The 14,532-nt window shown below is 49.1% G+C and overlaps 1 protein-coding gene across 3 annotated transcripts in view; it reads left to right on the plus strand.

Annotated features, from left to right (window-relative positions):
* OBSL1 (obscurin like cytoskeletal adaptor 1) overlaps positions 1–14,532 on the plus strand; it is a 548,309-nt gene that overhangs the window by 444,402 nt on the left and 89,375 nt on the right. For all 3 annotated transcript variants that reach the window (XM_086954344.1, XM_086954343.1, XM_086954342.1), the window contains 2 exons: positions 4,949–5,061; positions 7,714–7,867. In XM_086954344.1, coding sequence (XP_086810470.1) covers positions 4,949–5,061; positions 7,714–7,867 — 267 coding nt within the window. The remainder of the gene's footprint in view (positions 1–4,948; positions 5,062–7,713; positions 7,868–14,532) is intronic.

Raw genomic sequence — 14,532 nt, forward strand, 5'->3', positions numbered from 1 at the left:
CTATTGGGGAGGTATGTTCATGCGTTGATGGGCTCTGTTAAACAACTTTCTTCTAAGCTTCCGGAGGACGATAGGAAGAACTTTAACAAGGTGGTCGCTGATACTAAGGCTGCAGCTCGTATGGTTATACAGAGTGGTATGGACACGGTGGACTCTGTTGCCAGGATAATGGGCTCTACTGTTGCAACAAGAAGGGCCGCATGGCTTAAGTCCTCCGATTTTTCTTCTGATGTTCAGTCTACCTTGTTGGACTTGCCATTTGATGGGACAGGCCTCTTTGGTAAGAAGGCTGACGTAGCCCTGGAGAGATTCAAGGACAGCCGGGCTACGGCGAAGTCTTTGGGCCTTCAGACAAGGGGTTCTGCGGCTAGGAAGTTAGGGGATTTGGTAGATCCAATTTTCGTTCCTACAGCCAAGGGCAGCAGCAGCAGCAGCGTCAGAATCCTCTGTATAAAACCTATAGAGGAAAGCAAAGAGGCCGTGGACGTGGACGCCAGGCCTCCTCCTCCTCCTCTTCCTCTAATAATCAACCCCCTCCCTCTGCAGCAAAGCAGCCCTAGATCCGCCATTCTGGATCATGTGGCTCCGGTGGGGGGTCGGCTTACCCATTTTCTACGGGATTGGGAATCGGTTACATCAGATCTTTGGGTTCTCAATCTCGTAGAGAATGGGTATGCTCTTCCTTTCCAGGAGTTCCCTCCCAATTACCCTCCTTGCCAGGGTTTTTGTTCGGAGGACCACCTTATTCACCTGCAGGAAGAAGTCCTGGCTTTGTTCAAAAAAGGTGCAATAGAGGTGGTTCCAGAGCAGGAAAGGGGTTAGGGGTGCTACTCCCGGTATTTCCTGATCCCCAAGAAGGATGGCAGGTTACGTCCTATCCTGGACCTCAGGATTTTGAATCTCTATCTCAAGCAGGAGAAATTCAAAATGCTCACTCTTGTGCAGGTTCTTCAAGCGCTGTTGGAAGAAGACTGGATGGTGTCAATCAACTTGCAGGATGCGTATTTTCACATCCCGATCCTGAAGTCGCACAGGAAGTATCTCCGTTTTACGGTGGGATCGCAACACTACCAGTTTGCGGTCCTTCCGTTTGGTCTTACTACTGCGCCTCGAGTTTTCACCAAGTTGATGGCAGTGGTGGGGGCACATCTCAGGAGGTCGGGGATTCCTGTATTCCCGTATCTGGACGACTGGCTGATCAAAGCGGAGTCGCCCGAGAAGGTGCTTCATCACCTGCAAGAGACATCGCAGCTGTTGTTCAGGTCGGGTTTTTCGATAAACGTGCCCAAATCTCACCTTGTGCCCTCCCAGCGCAACCTGTTCATTGGTGCGGTACTGGACACTACTGTATGTCGTGCATTCCCTCCTCCACAAAGGATTCGCGACATTCAGGAAATGATTCCTTTATTTCACAATGGAGCGGTTGTTCCGGTCCTGAAGGTCCTTCGTCTGCTCGGTCTGATGGCTTCTTGCATTCTCCTGGTCAACCATGCACGCTGGCACATGAGGGCACTCCAGTGGTGCCTCCGCAGGCAGTGGTATCAGCACAACAGAGATCTCGGGGAGTCAGTGAATATCTCCAGAGAAACTGCGGCGGATCTGTCTTGGTGGGGCGTGGAAGGCAATCTGTCACAAGGAAAGCCTTTCCATCTGCCTCCATCGGTTGCCACGGTGATAACGGATGCGTCCACTCTAGGGTGGGGTGCTCATCTGGAGGATTTGGAGGTCATGGAGGTCAAGGGTCTTTGGTCTCCAGAGGAAAGGTTGCTTCACATCAACCTTCTGGAATTGCGGGCCATACGTCTGGCACTCAAGGCCTTCCTCCCTTCCCTTCGCGGTCGGTCGGTCCAAGTCCTGACGGACAACACGACCGCGATGTGGTACATCAACAAGCAGGGAGGAGTAGGGTCGTGGTGTCTTTGCAAAGAGGCTCTGCGTCTCTGGTCCTGGGTTCAGGACCACCAGATTTGTCTGATGGCAAATCACCTGGCCGGTGTCCTGAACGTGCGTGCGGACGTTCTCAGTCAGCAGTTCTCTGCCGATCACGAGTGGAGACTTCACCCGGAGGTTGTTCACAGCATCTTTCAGATGTGGGGAACTCCTCGGGTGGATCTGTTTGCCACTCGCGAGAATGCTCACTGCCCGTCATTCTGCAGTCTCCAGTATCCGATGCAAGGAGCATTAGGGGACGCGTTTCAGTTGAGCTGGGGAGGTCAGCTCCTTTACGTGTTTCCTCCCATACCCTTGATTCCTCGGTTTCTGAGGAAGATTAGCCAAGACCGGGCCCAAGTCATATTGGTCGCCCCGGAATGGCCAAGAAGGGTGTGGTACACAGATCTTCTCCACCTCTCCTCTCACCCGCCGCTCCGTCTCCCTTTCAGGGCAGACCTCCTCTCTCAGATGGAGGGGCAGGTTCCACACCCCCACCTCCAGACATTACACCTTCATGCCTGGAGATTGAACTGGGCAATCTGAATTCTTTCTCTCTCCCTCACGATGTGGTGGATGTCATTCTTTCTGCCAGGCGCGACTCCACCAAGTCCATCTATTCGCAAAGGTGGTCTAAGTTTGTCTCTAGGTGTAGGGAGAGGGATGTTGATCCGTTAAAGGCTCATTTGTCTGATATTTTGTTGTTTGCTCTTTCTCTGGCACGGCAAGGGTTTGCTGTTGCCACTGTTAAAGGTTATCTTTCGGCCTTGTCGGCATTTCTCTGTTTGCCGGATCAGCCCTCTCTTTTTAAATCTCCTGTGGTATTAAGATTTTTGAAGGGGCTTACTAATAAGTTCCCTCCTTCTCCCTTTATTGTGCCTCATTGGGACTTGAATCTTGTGTTAACCTATCTGATGGGTTCCCCGTTTGAACCCTTACATAAGTGTCCAATGAGGCTTCTTTCTTTTAAAACGGTCTTCTTGGTTGCAATTACCTCGGCAAGGAGGGTAAGTGAGCTTCAGGCTCTTAGTTCCAAGCCCCCGTTCTTGTCTATCCATGCTGAAAGAATGGTTCTCAGGACCAGGGCTGCTTTTCTGCCTAAGGTGGTTACTCCCTTCCACCTAGGACAATCCATTACCCTGCCTACCTTCTATCCTCCTCCACACCCTTCCAAGGAGGAGGAGAGGCTTCATCGCCTGGACCTGAAGAGAGCGGTTAGTTTCTATCTTGATAGGACTAAGGACTATCGTATTGACGATCAGCTCTTCGTGGGTTTTGCTGGCTGCAAGAAGGGCAGAGCGGTGCACAAGCGCACACTTTCCAGATGGATTATTCTCTGCATCAAGATTTGCTACTCTCTGGCGGGTAAGGACCCTCCTGAGGGTATTAGAGCTCATTCAACTAGAGCGATGTCTGCTACTTCTGCATTGTCTAGAGGTGTTCCTGTTGAGGACATTTGCAGGGCCGCGACGTGGGCTTCCCTCCACACTTTTGCGAAGCACTACTGCTTGGATGCTGAGGTGAGGAGGGACGGCCACTTCGCGCGCTCTGTTCTCCAGGATTTCCTGGTATAGCAGAGTGGTCACCCTCCTCCGGGAGTGGGGACTGCTGTGGGACTCTATTCACAAGGTGAGGAATCCACACGGCAGATGTATCTATCAGAAGAACAAGTTACTTACCTTCGGTAACGCTTTTTCTGGTAGATACAGTATCTGCCTGTGGATTCCTCACTGACCCACCCGCCTCCCCGTTGTCCACTCTGCTCTACCTGGGTTTGTGTGCAAATGTATTTATGATTTTGTATATCTGAAATTGTATAGTTTTGCACTTTAATTGTTTTTGGTTGCATGTACTGTGTACATTGTATATATATATATATGTACTTGTTGGTCCGTCCGGGTGCCTTGAAGGCACGGAAAAAAGGGCGGAACTGACGTCATCACGCCGACGTGGGCCTTATGAGGAGTCGGTGACGTCAGACGGAGTCGCGCGCGATGCCGTGCTCCTATGACGTCGTCCACGCCGGCGTGCTACGAAGAATTTTCCGAACGTTGCTGGCGCAAGGGGGATATTCACAAGGTGAGGAATCCACAGGCAGATACTGTAACTACCAGAAAAAGCGTTACCGAAGGTAAGTACCTTGTTCAATACAGTGCATTCCTGTCCTTTCTCCCTGCGCTGGTGCACAATTTGCTGTCAAGTGCCAACATAGGCACCCTTGCACCCCTGTGTAAGGGTGGCTCTGTTGCTGGCAGGGTTGTTTTTGTGTAGGAAGGGGCACATTCATGAACAAAAGCAATGCATACAGGTGTTTTCCTCTTTCCATGTGTGCTGAAGAATACAACACACATGAAAGGAGTCAGAAAGCTAGCAGAAATGAACATATTTCTCCTCATTATGCCTGTTCTGGGGAGGCGTACGGTGTTGTTGCTGCCCCACGTTTACACGATTAAGTTAATCTGGGGCAGCGTCCAAGTCTATGGGTCTTGCGTGGGAACACCCACCGCAACGCCCATGGAGCGTCTCCTTGATGCAGGGTAAGGCATGGCAGTGATTCGCGCTGTTTTGTCTCACTCCATATGGATGAGGTGGCGCAGAACCACACAGGGTAGCTTTGATTTGATTGAGAGTCCTGCGCCATCAGAGCATCAATAAAAGTAACATTGCAGACGGAGGGCCTCTTGTAAATAAGCCCCCATGTCTGGTTGTTATGTATTTTTTTTGTGTGTGTGCAGTGTTGTCCTATTGAGTGATGGATGTGTGTGAATATATGTGTGTGTGTGTTAGTGTGTGCGTGCGTGTGTGTGTATGTGTAGATGTGTGTGTGTGTGCCTGTGTTTGAGCGCACACATGCGAGTGTGTATGTGTGCATTTGTGTGTGTTTGAATTCAGTTCTCGCCTCTTACGTCTGTGGCACAGTTCTGGAGATTACAAGTCTTCGAGTGAATACCATGCTTTTCCTGTGGGATACCACTTCAGACTTTCTCTCACACTTCGCCTCTCTCTTCTCCCACCTTAGAGCCACCAATCACCATTGTGAAGGAGCCGCAGGATGTTGGGGTTGCAGAGACGGCCGGCGCCACCCTGCAGTGTGAACTGTCCCGCGCCATGGCTGACGTCAAGTGGTTCAAGGTGATGCAGTGGGGCGGGTCGGGCAGCATCTTTCGGTCCCATGGATGTCACTGGCTGGGGTTTGTGCTGCTGGAATGGATGCTGCTTGAGATGCTGATTGTAAGAGGGTGGCTCAGTGTTCTGATGATTGAGTCGTGGGTTTGAAGCTGACCAATCGCTGCGTGAATTGGATGGCACTGGTTGGTATTCAGGGCGCTGGAGTGGGACTGCGAAGCGCGCTCTTGTTAGAGGTGATGAATGGTGGATGAAGGGTTGGTCAGATAGATATTTCAGAGAGTTGTTTTGTGCTGTGACACTGGGTGTAATGGAGAGGCCATGCTGGGTTTGGCAGTGCTGGCCAGTGGGTATGATGTGTGTTGGAACTCAGGGGCTCAGCGTCAACTGGCCTTGAGTCAGGAAAGACCAAGGGGCAGATTTATCCAAAAGTCCTGCAACGCAGCTGGACAACTTGCTGCCCTGCGTGACAGGGAGCGAGCAGGAGTGCCCCTTATCTACCAAGATAGAACGCATTCTTGTTCTCTCCCTGCGCTGACGCACTGAGTTCTGCCGAGCACCAACAGAGGCACTCTTGCACCAGGGTGCACGGGTGCCTGCGTTGCATTCAGGATCGCTTTTGTGCAGGAAGAGAGAGCATCCTGCACAGTCCTTAATTTGAGCCGGTAATGTCCAGTGCTCAGCGCCCACACTTAATTCTCAGCACCGGCACTAGTGACAGTCTACCATATGGTTGCGCTCTCTGTTTACATTTGAAAGGAGCACAGCAACTGTGTTTATTGCGTCAATTTGCATTGAAAATGAATAATACCAGCCTCTCCCACCATTAATATAGCGTTGTGGGGCCTGAAATAGTCTGAATTGTCAAACGTGTGAGAGTGCCATGGTTAGGGGTTATGTTAGAACTGTCATTGGCAGCGCTGGCAGGGGCAATGCATTGTGCAGGGTGTCGTTGCCCTTCCGGGAAGGGCCCTGGCACTTAATTGTTTTACAAACTAAGCACAAAACCAATCCTTACATGCATTTCCCTCTTTCTATGTGCACTGCAGGATGTAGCCCACAAGAAAGAGAAAATGACATACATATTTTTCTTTGTCACGCCGCTGTTGGGAAGGCGAACCACTTTGACGTAATCCCAGGTTTGCTAACCTTAGTAAATTTGGGAGTTCATCACAAACCCCTGGTTGGATGCGAGGGAACGCCCATGCTCCACCCATGGAACGCCCATGGAACGTCCATCCATGGAACGCCCACCATGGAACGCCCACACTCCACCCATGGAACGCCCACCAATGGAATGCCACCACTCCACCCATGGAACGCTCACCCATGGAACGCCCATGCTCCACCCATGGAACGCCCATGCTCCACCCATGGAGCACCCATGCTCCACCCATGGAACGCCCATGCTCCACCCATGCAGCGCCCATTCTCCACCCATGGAACGCCCATGCTCCACCCATGCAGCGCCCATTCTCCACCCATGGAACGCCCATGCTCCACCCATGGAACACCCAGGATCCACCCATGGAACGCCCCCCAAAGCAGAGTAACGCAAGCAAGGTGTCTTGGTAAATCCTAGTAACGGTTTTGAGTTGCCTTGTGTCACCGTGCGTGATGCGTGGGCATCTCAAGCCCTTGTAAAGGCCCCACAGCCTCATTTACCATATTTGAATGCAGGGCAACCACCCTTCCTGCTGCACTGCCGCGCATCAAAATAATAGGGCTAGAAGGAGCCTTATCTACAAGATATGGCGCATTCTTGTCCTTCCCCTGCAGCACCACTCAAACAGAAGCCGTGCGCCAACACAGACCCCCTAACATCATGTTGCAACAGTGCCTGCGTTGCAGAGATGATCGTTTTTATGCAGGAAGGGACACATTCCTGCACAAAAATCATCATTGACAGCGTTTCCTCTTTTCATGCGGGCTGCAGAATGAAGCATGCATACAAAGAGGGAAAAACAAGGATAAATACAAGTATTTCTCCTCGTAGTGCCACTCATACGTCTCCCCTGGGAGGCGTCAGATTCGGACGCGTTCCCAGCTTACAAAGCGTCGTAAATCTGGAATGTGTCAGGTTCTATGGGTGTTGCGTAGGACACCCACAGCAGCATTCATTACTGAGTAATGCGTGAAAGGGGCCATATTTACAAGGCCATGAAAAGTGACACAGGGTGACTTTACATGGCCTTGTAAATATGAGCAGGCCACTGTGCCGCCTGTGCGTCCAAAAAAGTGACGCTCCGGCGGCACCATGCGCTTGTAAATTTGCCCCCAAGATGAATAAAATAAGAGCAGCATCCTTCTCTACTTCGCACGAAGAGGCAATGAAACATTTTTCACAGGTGGCCCCTGGGGGCTTCTTTCCACTCCAGTTCAGTCTAAAAAATGTTTGTCTTAAAAATGTGTTCTTAAAAGAAAAATGGTTAGTGTTTTTGACATGTTGATTGTGACTGTAAAGTACACTGTAGTCTGTAAAGAAGTCTCGGTCAGTCTCGAGGAGGTTACTATGGTGTGTTGCTTGTTCTGATGGTGAAGGTTGCAATCCTGTTGGAGTGTATGGACAATAAGGTGTTAACGAAAGTCAAGCCCTACAAAGTACAGATCCAGTGTTGAGATTTGAGTCTCTAATGGATAGTTTTTTCCTTACCTTAGAACGGGAAGGAGCTGAAGCCGAGCCCAAACTGCCGCATCTACTCCATGGGACGTCGGCGGTTTCTGCAGTTCAACCAGTGCTGCTTGGAAGATGCTGGGACCTACACATGCGACGCTGGAGAGTGCAAGGCGTCTGCAAGACTGCAGGTGTTCGGTAAGGTCTCAAGCATGCATTGCATCATGATACATCACAGGTGGAGGTATAATTAAGACCTTCCACTTGCACTCAGCAGGGCGTTCGAAGAGTGTCCAAAAATAAAGCCTTACTATTTCAGGGCTGCTCTGTCAATGATGGTCTGGTACGAGTGGGGATCCTGGTGAACAGAGACTGGGATGATTAAACGGTGTGTTTTGCACCATCTCATGCTATTAGTTCTGTAGGAGAGAAGGATCTGCTGACTATCGTTACCCCCACTTTTTGCTGGTGTTTCACTGTTTTTCGACTTTAGTCTGGCTGGGGCCCTGCTATCCCGGACCCCAGCCTAGCTGCTTCCTCTCTACATTGATTGCATGCACTTTAGGTACACTCCGGATTGGTTACTGGGTTACCCTTGTGAGTCCCTAGTATATGGTACTAAGGGCATAGGTACCCCAGAGGCCTACCAGGGGCTGAAGCATTTATTATGCCACCCATGGGAAGCCTTCCAAAATGGCACCACAGGTCTGCTACTGCAGCCTGGGTAAGGTGGTGCATGCACCCCTTACTAAGATATAGGCTACCTATATCTACCTTTAAACACTGACACATATAAACCTATAAGTCACTCCTATGGAGGCCTTGACAATCCTGACAGCAGAGTGCTTGGTTTTGTGTGAGAGGGTGCCCATGCATGAGCAGGGCCCCTCTGCAGCTTTCGGAGCCTATTCTCTGTAGCTGTTCTGTGATGCAACCAGACCACATACTCTTAAGTGCATTATAACCTTGCAGTAAATGCTAACTTTGGAATGGCTGCATGGAAAGATATTGTATTTGGTATCAAACACTTTGGAATCCTACCCCCAGCCAGTCCTGGCCGTGGGGGTAGAATTCCACCCTTCTAGAGGGAAAGACATGTACACTCTGACCTAACCGGTAATAGTTTAAAAGAGCCCCAGCATCACAAAATGGATGCTGCAGCCACAGACACGAGTCTGGCCTCCTGCTGCTGGACGAAACTCTGGCAGGGGAGGCCTGGAAAATAGGTTTCCTGTCACAAGGCGGTGTATCCACCTCCCAGACAGGCTTTAGTGTATTGGGGCTGGGTGGGTGCATTCAGAGAATGCTTTTCAGACAGTGCTGGGGGCACACTTGGTGTCTCTGTCCATATCCCAGTTCAAACCGGTTGCAGGGGCACTCAGCCCCTGCTCTGGCGCAAAACTGGACAATGGGAAAGGGGTGTAGCCATCCCCCTCTATGGATCCTCCCACAGGTGGGTCTTCAGAGTATGTCCAACCCCCTAACTTAGTATAAGTATGGGACCCCAACACCTAGACGAAACTCTGCAACATATATCCTGGAACTTCAACATTCTACATCGACTAGAAGACGGAAGAATCTCCCTTGGGGTCAAGGAGTGACTCCCCTGTTCAAACAGGCACCAAAGAAGCATCTTGCAAGTCTGCATTTCCAAGGCTCCCGCTGAATCCCGACGGATTTGCGACTCAGGACATGGATTTCCATACTTCTGAGGCCAACACGAGATCCCAGCAAAGGTGAGACCCGCAGCCCTCACGAGTAACGTGGGACCGGAACTCCTGGACACCGTGCACATTTGCTAGTGCATCGACTTCCCGAGCTTTCCCGAAGTTGTGCATTGGGCTACTTGTAATCCAATCCCCGAACACCATCTGCACCGAAGATTGTGGACCTACACTTCACAAGTGTTCTGTGAGCCCGCTTCTAGAATTTCTGCTCAAGGCCCCTTCGCAATCCCTTGTTCCGTCAACTGGTGGGTCCCCACGAAGGTAACTCTTCTGTTTGGGCTTTCCCGGTTGCTCCAGACGTGCCCTGACTCACCTCCGAAGGGTGAGTCCCTCAGAACTTGCTGGTCTGCACCGAAGCCAATCTCTGCCTTCTGCGTGGGTTGCTGTTGCCAAGGTTTGTTGGGTCCAATCCGGAAACCGGCACCGCAGCACTCTACATCCTTCGTGGGACAGCTCCTGGTTGTCATTGACCCCTCCTGGTCCTCGTGGTGGAAGAGTCAAGCTTCACCTTCTTCACCTGAAATCACCCTACATCGGTCGGCATCTTCTACTCGCCTTCCTGGTCACTGGCAAGTGACCCAGACTCTGTCCCCTCTGCTTTCAGGTTCTTCAGATCTCCAATCCACCCTTGGATCCACCCGGACACTTTCTACTTGGTTGCCTGCAGCATTTTTCAGCAGCTCGCCATTGAAATCGACGACGAAACCCGACACGAAAAGACACCTATGCACCCGGCTTCCCTGGGTGAGGTAACTCGAGTACTCCGGTGCTACCGTGGGTGTTGACTCTAGAACCTCCTAGTTCTGAAGGGGTTTGCTCCAAGTCCTCTTCTAAGTGTCCTTAATCTGTAATTTTCCAACCGTGACTTTCCCCATAGAAGTAAATAGTGATTCACAGCTGTGTTTAGACACTGCACACGTCCCCCGTGGGTCCCCTGTGTCACTACCTTGCGTGGTTCCTGGTGGCCCCAGCGGTTCTAAAGGCTCTAGGCCTTGTATCTATGTCAGTCGTGGTTCTTATACCACTTTCTTAATATATGGTTTGGTACGCCCCTAGGGCTCAACATATAGAGTGCTAATTTACTGTGTACTAAATAAGTTTACTGAATGTACTTTTGCCTCTAGCCTCATAAAGAGACTAGAGGGATGTGTTTAGAATATATACATATATTTTATATATATACCTGGTGTGGTTATCCTTTCATTTGGTCATTCATGGGATTATAGACTGGTAAAACAAGCTGCTTTACATTCCTTCAAGGCTTAGCCTGAAGGCTGCTCTCCACAGCTACCACTAGGATAGCTTTCTATAAGGTTATCTTTAATCTACCATCAATAAGGGTTGTTTGGACTGGTGCACGGTGCCCACTAGAATAGTGGACAGCATATGCCAGGCCAAATTCTCACAAGTTCTCCCTCAGTGCATGATGTTTGGACACAAGTAAACAACAAGTACCGCCAATGCATGACTAGTACTTATATGTCCTGGCCAGGAGACAAATTTGGAAAGTCACCTAAAGCTGTATTTCTCCCTCTTATCAGCACAAATATTAAACTTTACATATAAAATGGAAGCAGCTTTGGAGCTGCCTTAATGATCGACGACTTTTAAAGGAAGTAAACAAAAACAGAAAAGTGATGTTGCACATAAGTGCAGATGATTTCATAGAATGCTCTATTTAGTGTCACGTCCGGGCTTTGCATTTGCCTAGTTGAAACGTGTCGACCCTAGCTGGAGTGAGGGATTCTGTCTGTTGTGTTGGGCTGGATATTTAACAATATTGATCACCCTGTTTGTTTCTCCTCCTCGTCCTTTCAGGAACAGTTGTGAGATATGACCTCAAGACTTATTATTATTTTAAATTACAGAGGACTGGCAACCTTTATAGATGTCGTCAAAAATTGTCTCGAAGTACACCCATGTTTTTTAAAGTTCATCTTTTCCCTACAGGTCCTCCAATTTGGCGTGCATACGCTCTACTGTGCCCCGTCCCAGATGCACATGTGTAAATACATGAAGAAGGTGTGACACGCAGTTAGGAGTCACCTAAGTGCTGCACAGCCTTATGCACATATGTAATCCACATTATTCACGTACTCAAAAGTCTTCAAAGTATTTCTGTTCATTCTTCATAATTTTATCCATCACGTCAAAGGTACAAGGTTCAATATTTTTGTGTATTTTAAATGCTCCAGATTTGCCCATCCGGGCCTAATCACAGGCACATTATGAAACTTGAATCCTCAGTTTACAATTAAGTTCACCCAATGCATTTCGGTCAATGTTGACCTTCGTCAGGCGTGTCTCCGGAGATCCTGCCTCGTTCTAAACAGTGGTCCTTCCTTCTCTGCTCTCGAGCCTAATCAAACCTTTATAGATGTACCTACTATTATGGTCCGTCATGCTTAAAATTACAGTTTTATACACGTCATGCTGTACTAAGGGTACAAAGGTTTGAAAAGCTTCAGACCAGAAAAATACACTTTAAAAAGTTGGGACCCCAGTGAATTACACTGCTAGACGTGTGCGTACTACATTTGCATGTAGCAGGATGGTATGGATACAGGAATACAACTAGGGCTGCGTATCCTTCCCTGTTACACCATCAACCGAGATGAATGAAATGCAAGTGCATAGAAACAAGTTCAAACATCAGTAAAACCATGATACACAAGACGGAGGGGGATATTAATTAGACAGAGAGCGAAGAAAGGGTAAAAAAGCAAATTGTTTGTCAAATTGGCCATACACTCTCCCAAAATTTAGCGATGGTGAAAACAATGACCTGGGACGCGTCTGCTCTGCATATCCTTATCGCTACCCTACACTTGACTATATCTAAAAGGCGTCACAAAGGAGCAATCCAACGCATGTGCTGCTTATAATACCTTGGGCAGAAAAAGAGGGGGTGATCATCACTTTCTTCGTCACATCTGCAGGCAGGACAAATGTTGTTTCCATCTTGTTGACTATTCCATTTAGCGGTAAAGGAAGCAAGCGATAATGAACCTCACCTGAACCTGGGCTTTTCTGCAGAGGGTGGATAACATTCATATAGTTAATTACTACAAATGGGGGTGCGACAGAGAATGAAGTCCAAAAGACCGTAGGTATTTTGAAAAATGTTTCTTTATTTTACATTTCCTACGAGATTTCAATGGTAAACAAATCTCAGCCAACGCGTTTCATTCCCTCAAGGGGAACTTCATCAGGGCTTAAAGATATTCGATACATTTCTCAATGACGGACTCCTAATACAGCTAATGTTTGTCAGACTCCACACTGCAGGGTCCGGATGATGCACATAAACTCCACCTCCCGATCTCACCAACACACTGGTAAAAAACACAGTGGGTTCGAGCGATAGGGCGAGGGAAATAACAGGATACCAAGGAAGGGAAAGGAAGGGGGCTGCTGGGAAGGGATGGCTGAAAGACAAGAAAAACAATGCACTGGTTATATCTAGTCACTTCAAACCCCTGTCTCTATACCTCTGTGCTACTTGTTGTTAGAGGGTTCACCTTTCTGGAATCAACGCTCTCCTCCTCCTCCCAGTATCATGGGTGTGTTTAACCTCCTCCCTGTGTAATGGTTGTGAATAGGGCTGCACCAAATTCCTAAGGAATATAAACAGTAATTAGGTCTCACTCACCCCTATAAGGAATGTAAAACTATTGGTATCGTGGCAATACCTACCCCTCCTTTGAAAAGAGTGTGCCTTAAATAAACGCGCAATAAATCCACCAAGTAAGTGTTATCAACTCAAACAAAGTTATGTTCTTCAAAAGAGCATATATGTGATGCCAGTACATACAATATTCTCCTTCAGGAATACGGCAAGACGTAGCAACCAACTACAGTCCTCCGCTCCTTTTCAGCAAACTCCAAATGTCTCTCAAAAATCCAAGGCTCCAAACACGGCAAGATGTAGGACTTCCCACTATCTTCCGCTTTGGCACTTAACACAATGGACACTAGTGCCTACTTCGTAGCGGCAGTGCGCAGAGTCTGACCCCACTACACTCCGCTCTCCGTCGACAAAAACAAATGTATTCCAATACAAGTCTTAGACAGTCAGCAGTTCAATGTCTATGCATCACAGTTTTAACTTTCACTACAGCGTGTTAATTTCACACGTTGCGTGTAAACTCACAGTACCCAAAGCTGCTTCCTTTCGGTTCGCCTTTCATCCGTGGCTCTTCCTCCAGATTTCAGTCCCGATGTTTAATGGCCCGTCTGACCGGCGGAGACAATCAAATGTAAGGGAAACTCCGTTCCCGTTTCCACAGGCAAACTACCAAACCCCTTGCGCGTCCCTCAATCACTCGCGCTGGAGCCAGGAATTAAACAGACAAAACTTCTCTGAATAACGATCCCAAGAGAAGACAGGAAACCAAGTATTACTAGAACCAAAAAGCACCGTCGGTCACAAAATTACGAACAGGAAGCAATGGGTCCACCTGACTTATATAGGACCCCGCCCCCTGTTTAGGCATTATGGGAGTTGTAGTCTCATGTCTTTAGGTAGGCGCCTTGGCAGATCCTGACAGTATGTCCCCGCCCCTAGCGCCTCCTAGGGCCAGGCTTAGCAGGGAATCTCCGGTGGAAAGAGCGCACCGCCGCCGGAGCATGCACATCCGAACATGGCTCCCAGGAATCATCCTCTGCGGTATACCCTTTCCATGAAACCAGGTATTTAAGAACACCCCTGCTCCACTTTGAGTCCTTTATGCTCCTCACCTCGTATTCCATACCCCCATCACACAACACTGGCGGAGGGGCCGCCCTGCGGGAGGAAAGAGCAGGTTTCAACAACTGTACGTGGAACACCGGGTGTATGCGTAAGGAACCAGGCAATTTCAGCTTGTATGTGACAGGGTTCACTTGTTTCACGATGGAATAAGGGCCGATAAACCTGGGGTGGAACACGCTGCGCAACTTGAACCTAATGTTCCTGGTAGACAGCCAGACCTTATCGCCCACCACATACTGACGACTCTCTATCCTGCGGCGATCCTCCCACCTCTTGTACACTTCCTTAGCTTTGTTCAAATGTACCTGAACTCCCTTATGTACCTTCCTCAACATCAATACCCTTTCCTTGACAGAGGGTTGGTCTTGGAGATCGAGGGGTAT

The sequence above is a fragment of the Lissotriton vulgaris genome, chromosome 2_1 (assembly GCF_964263255.1).
Source record: "Lissotriton vulgaris chromosome 2_1, aLisVul1.2, whole genome shotgun sequence".
In the NCBI taxonomy this organism is placed as follows: domain Eukaryota; kingdom Metazoa; phylum Chordata; class Amphibia; order Caudata; family Salamandridae; genus Lissotriton; species Lissotriton vulgaris.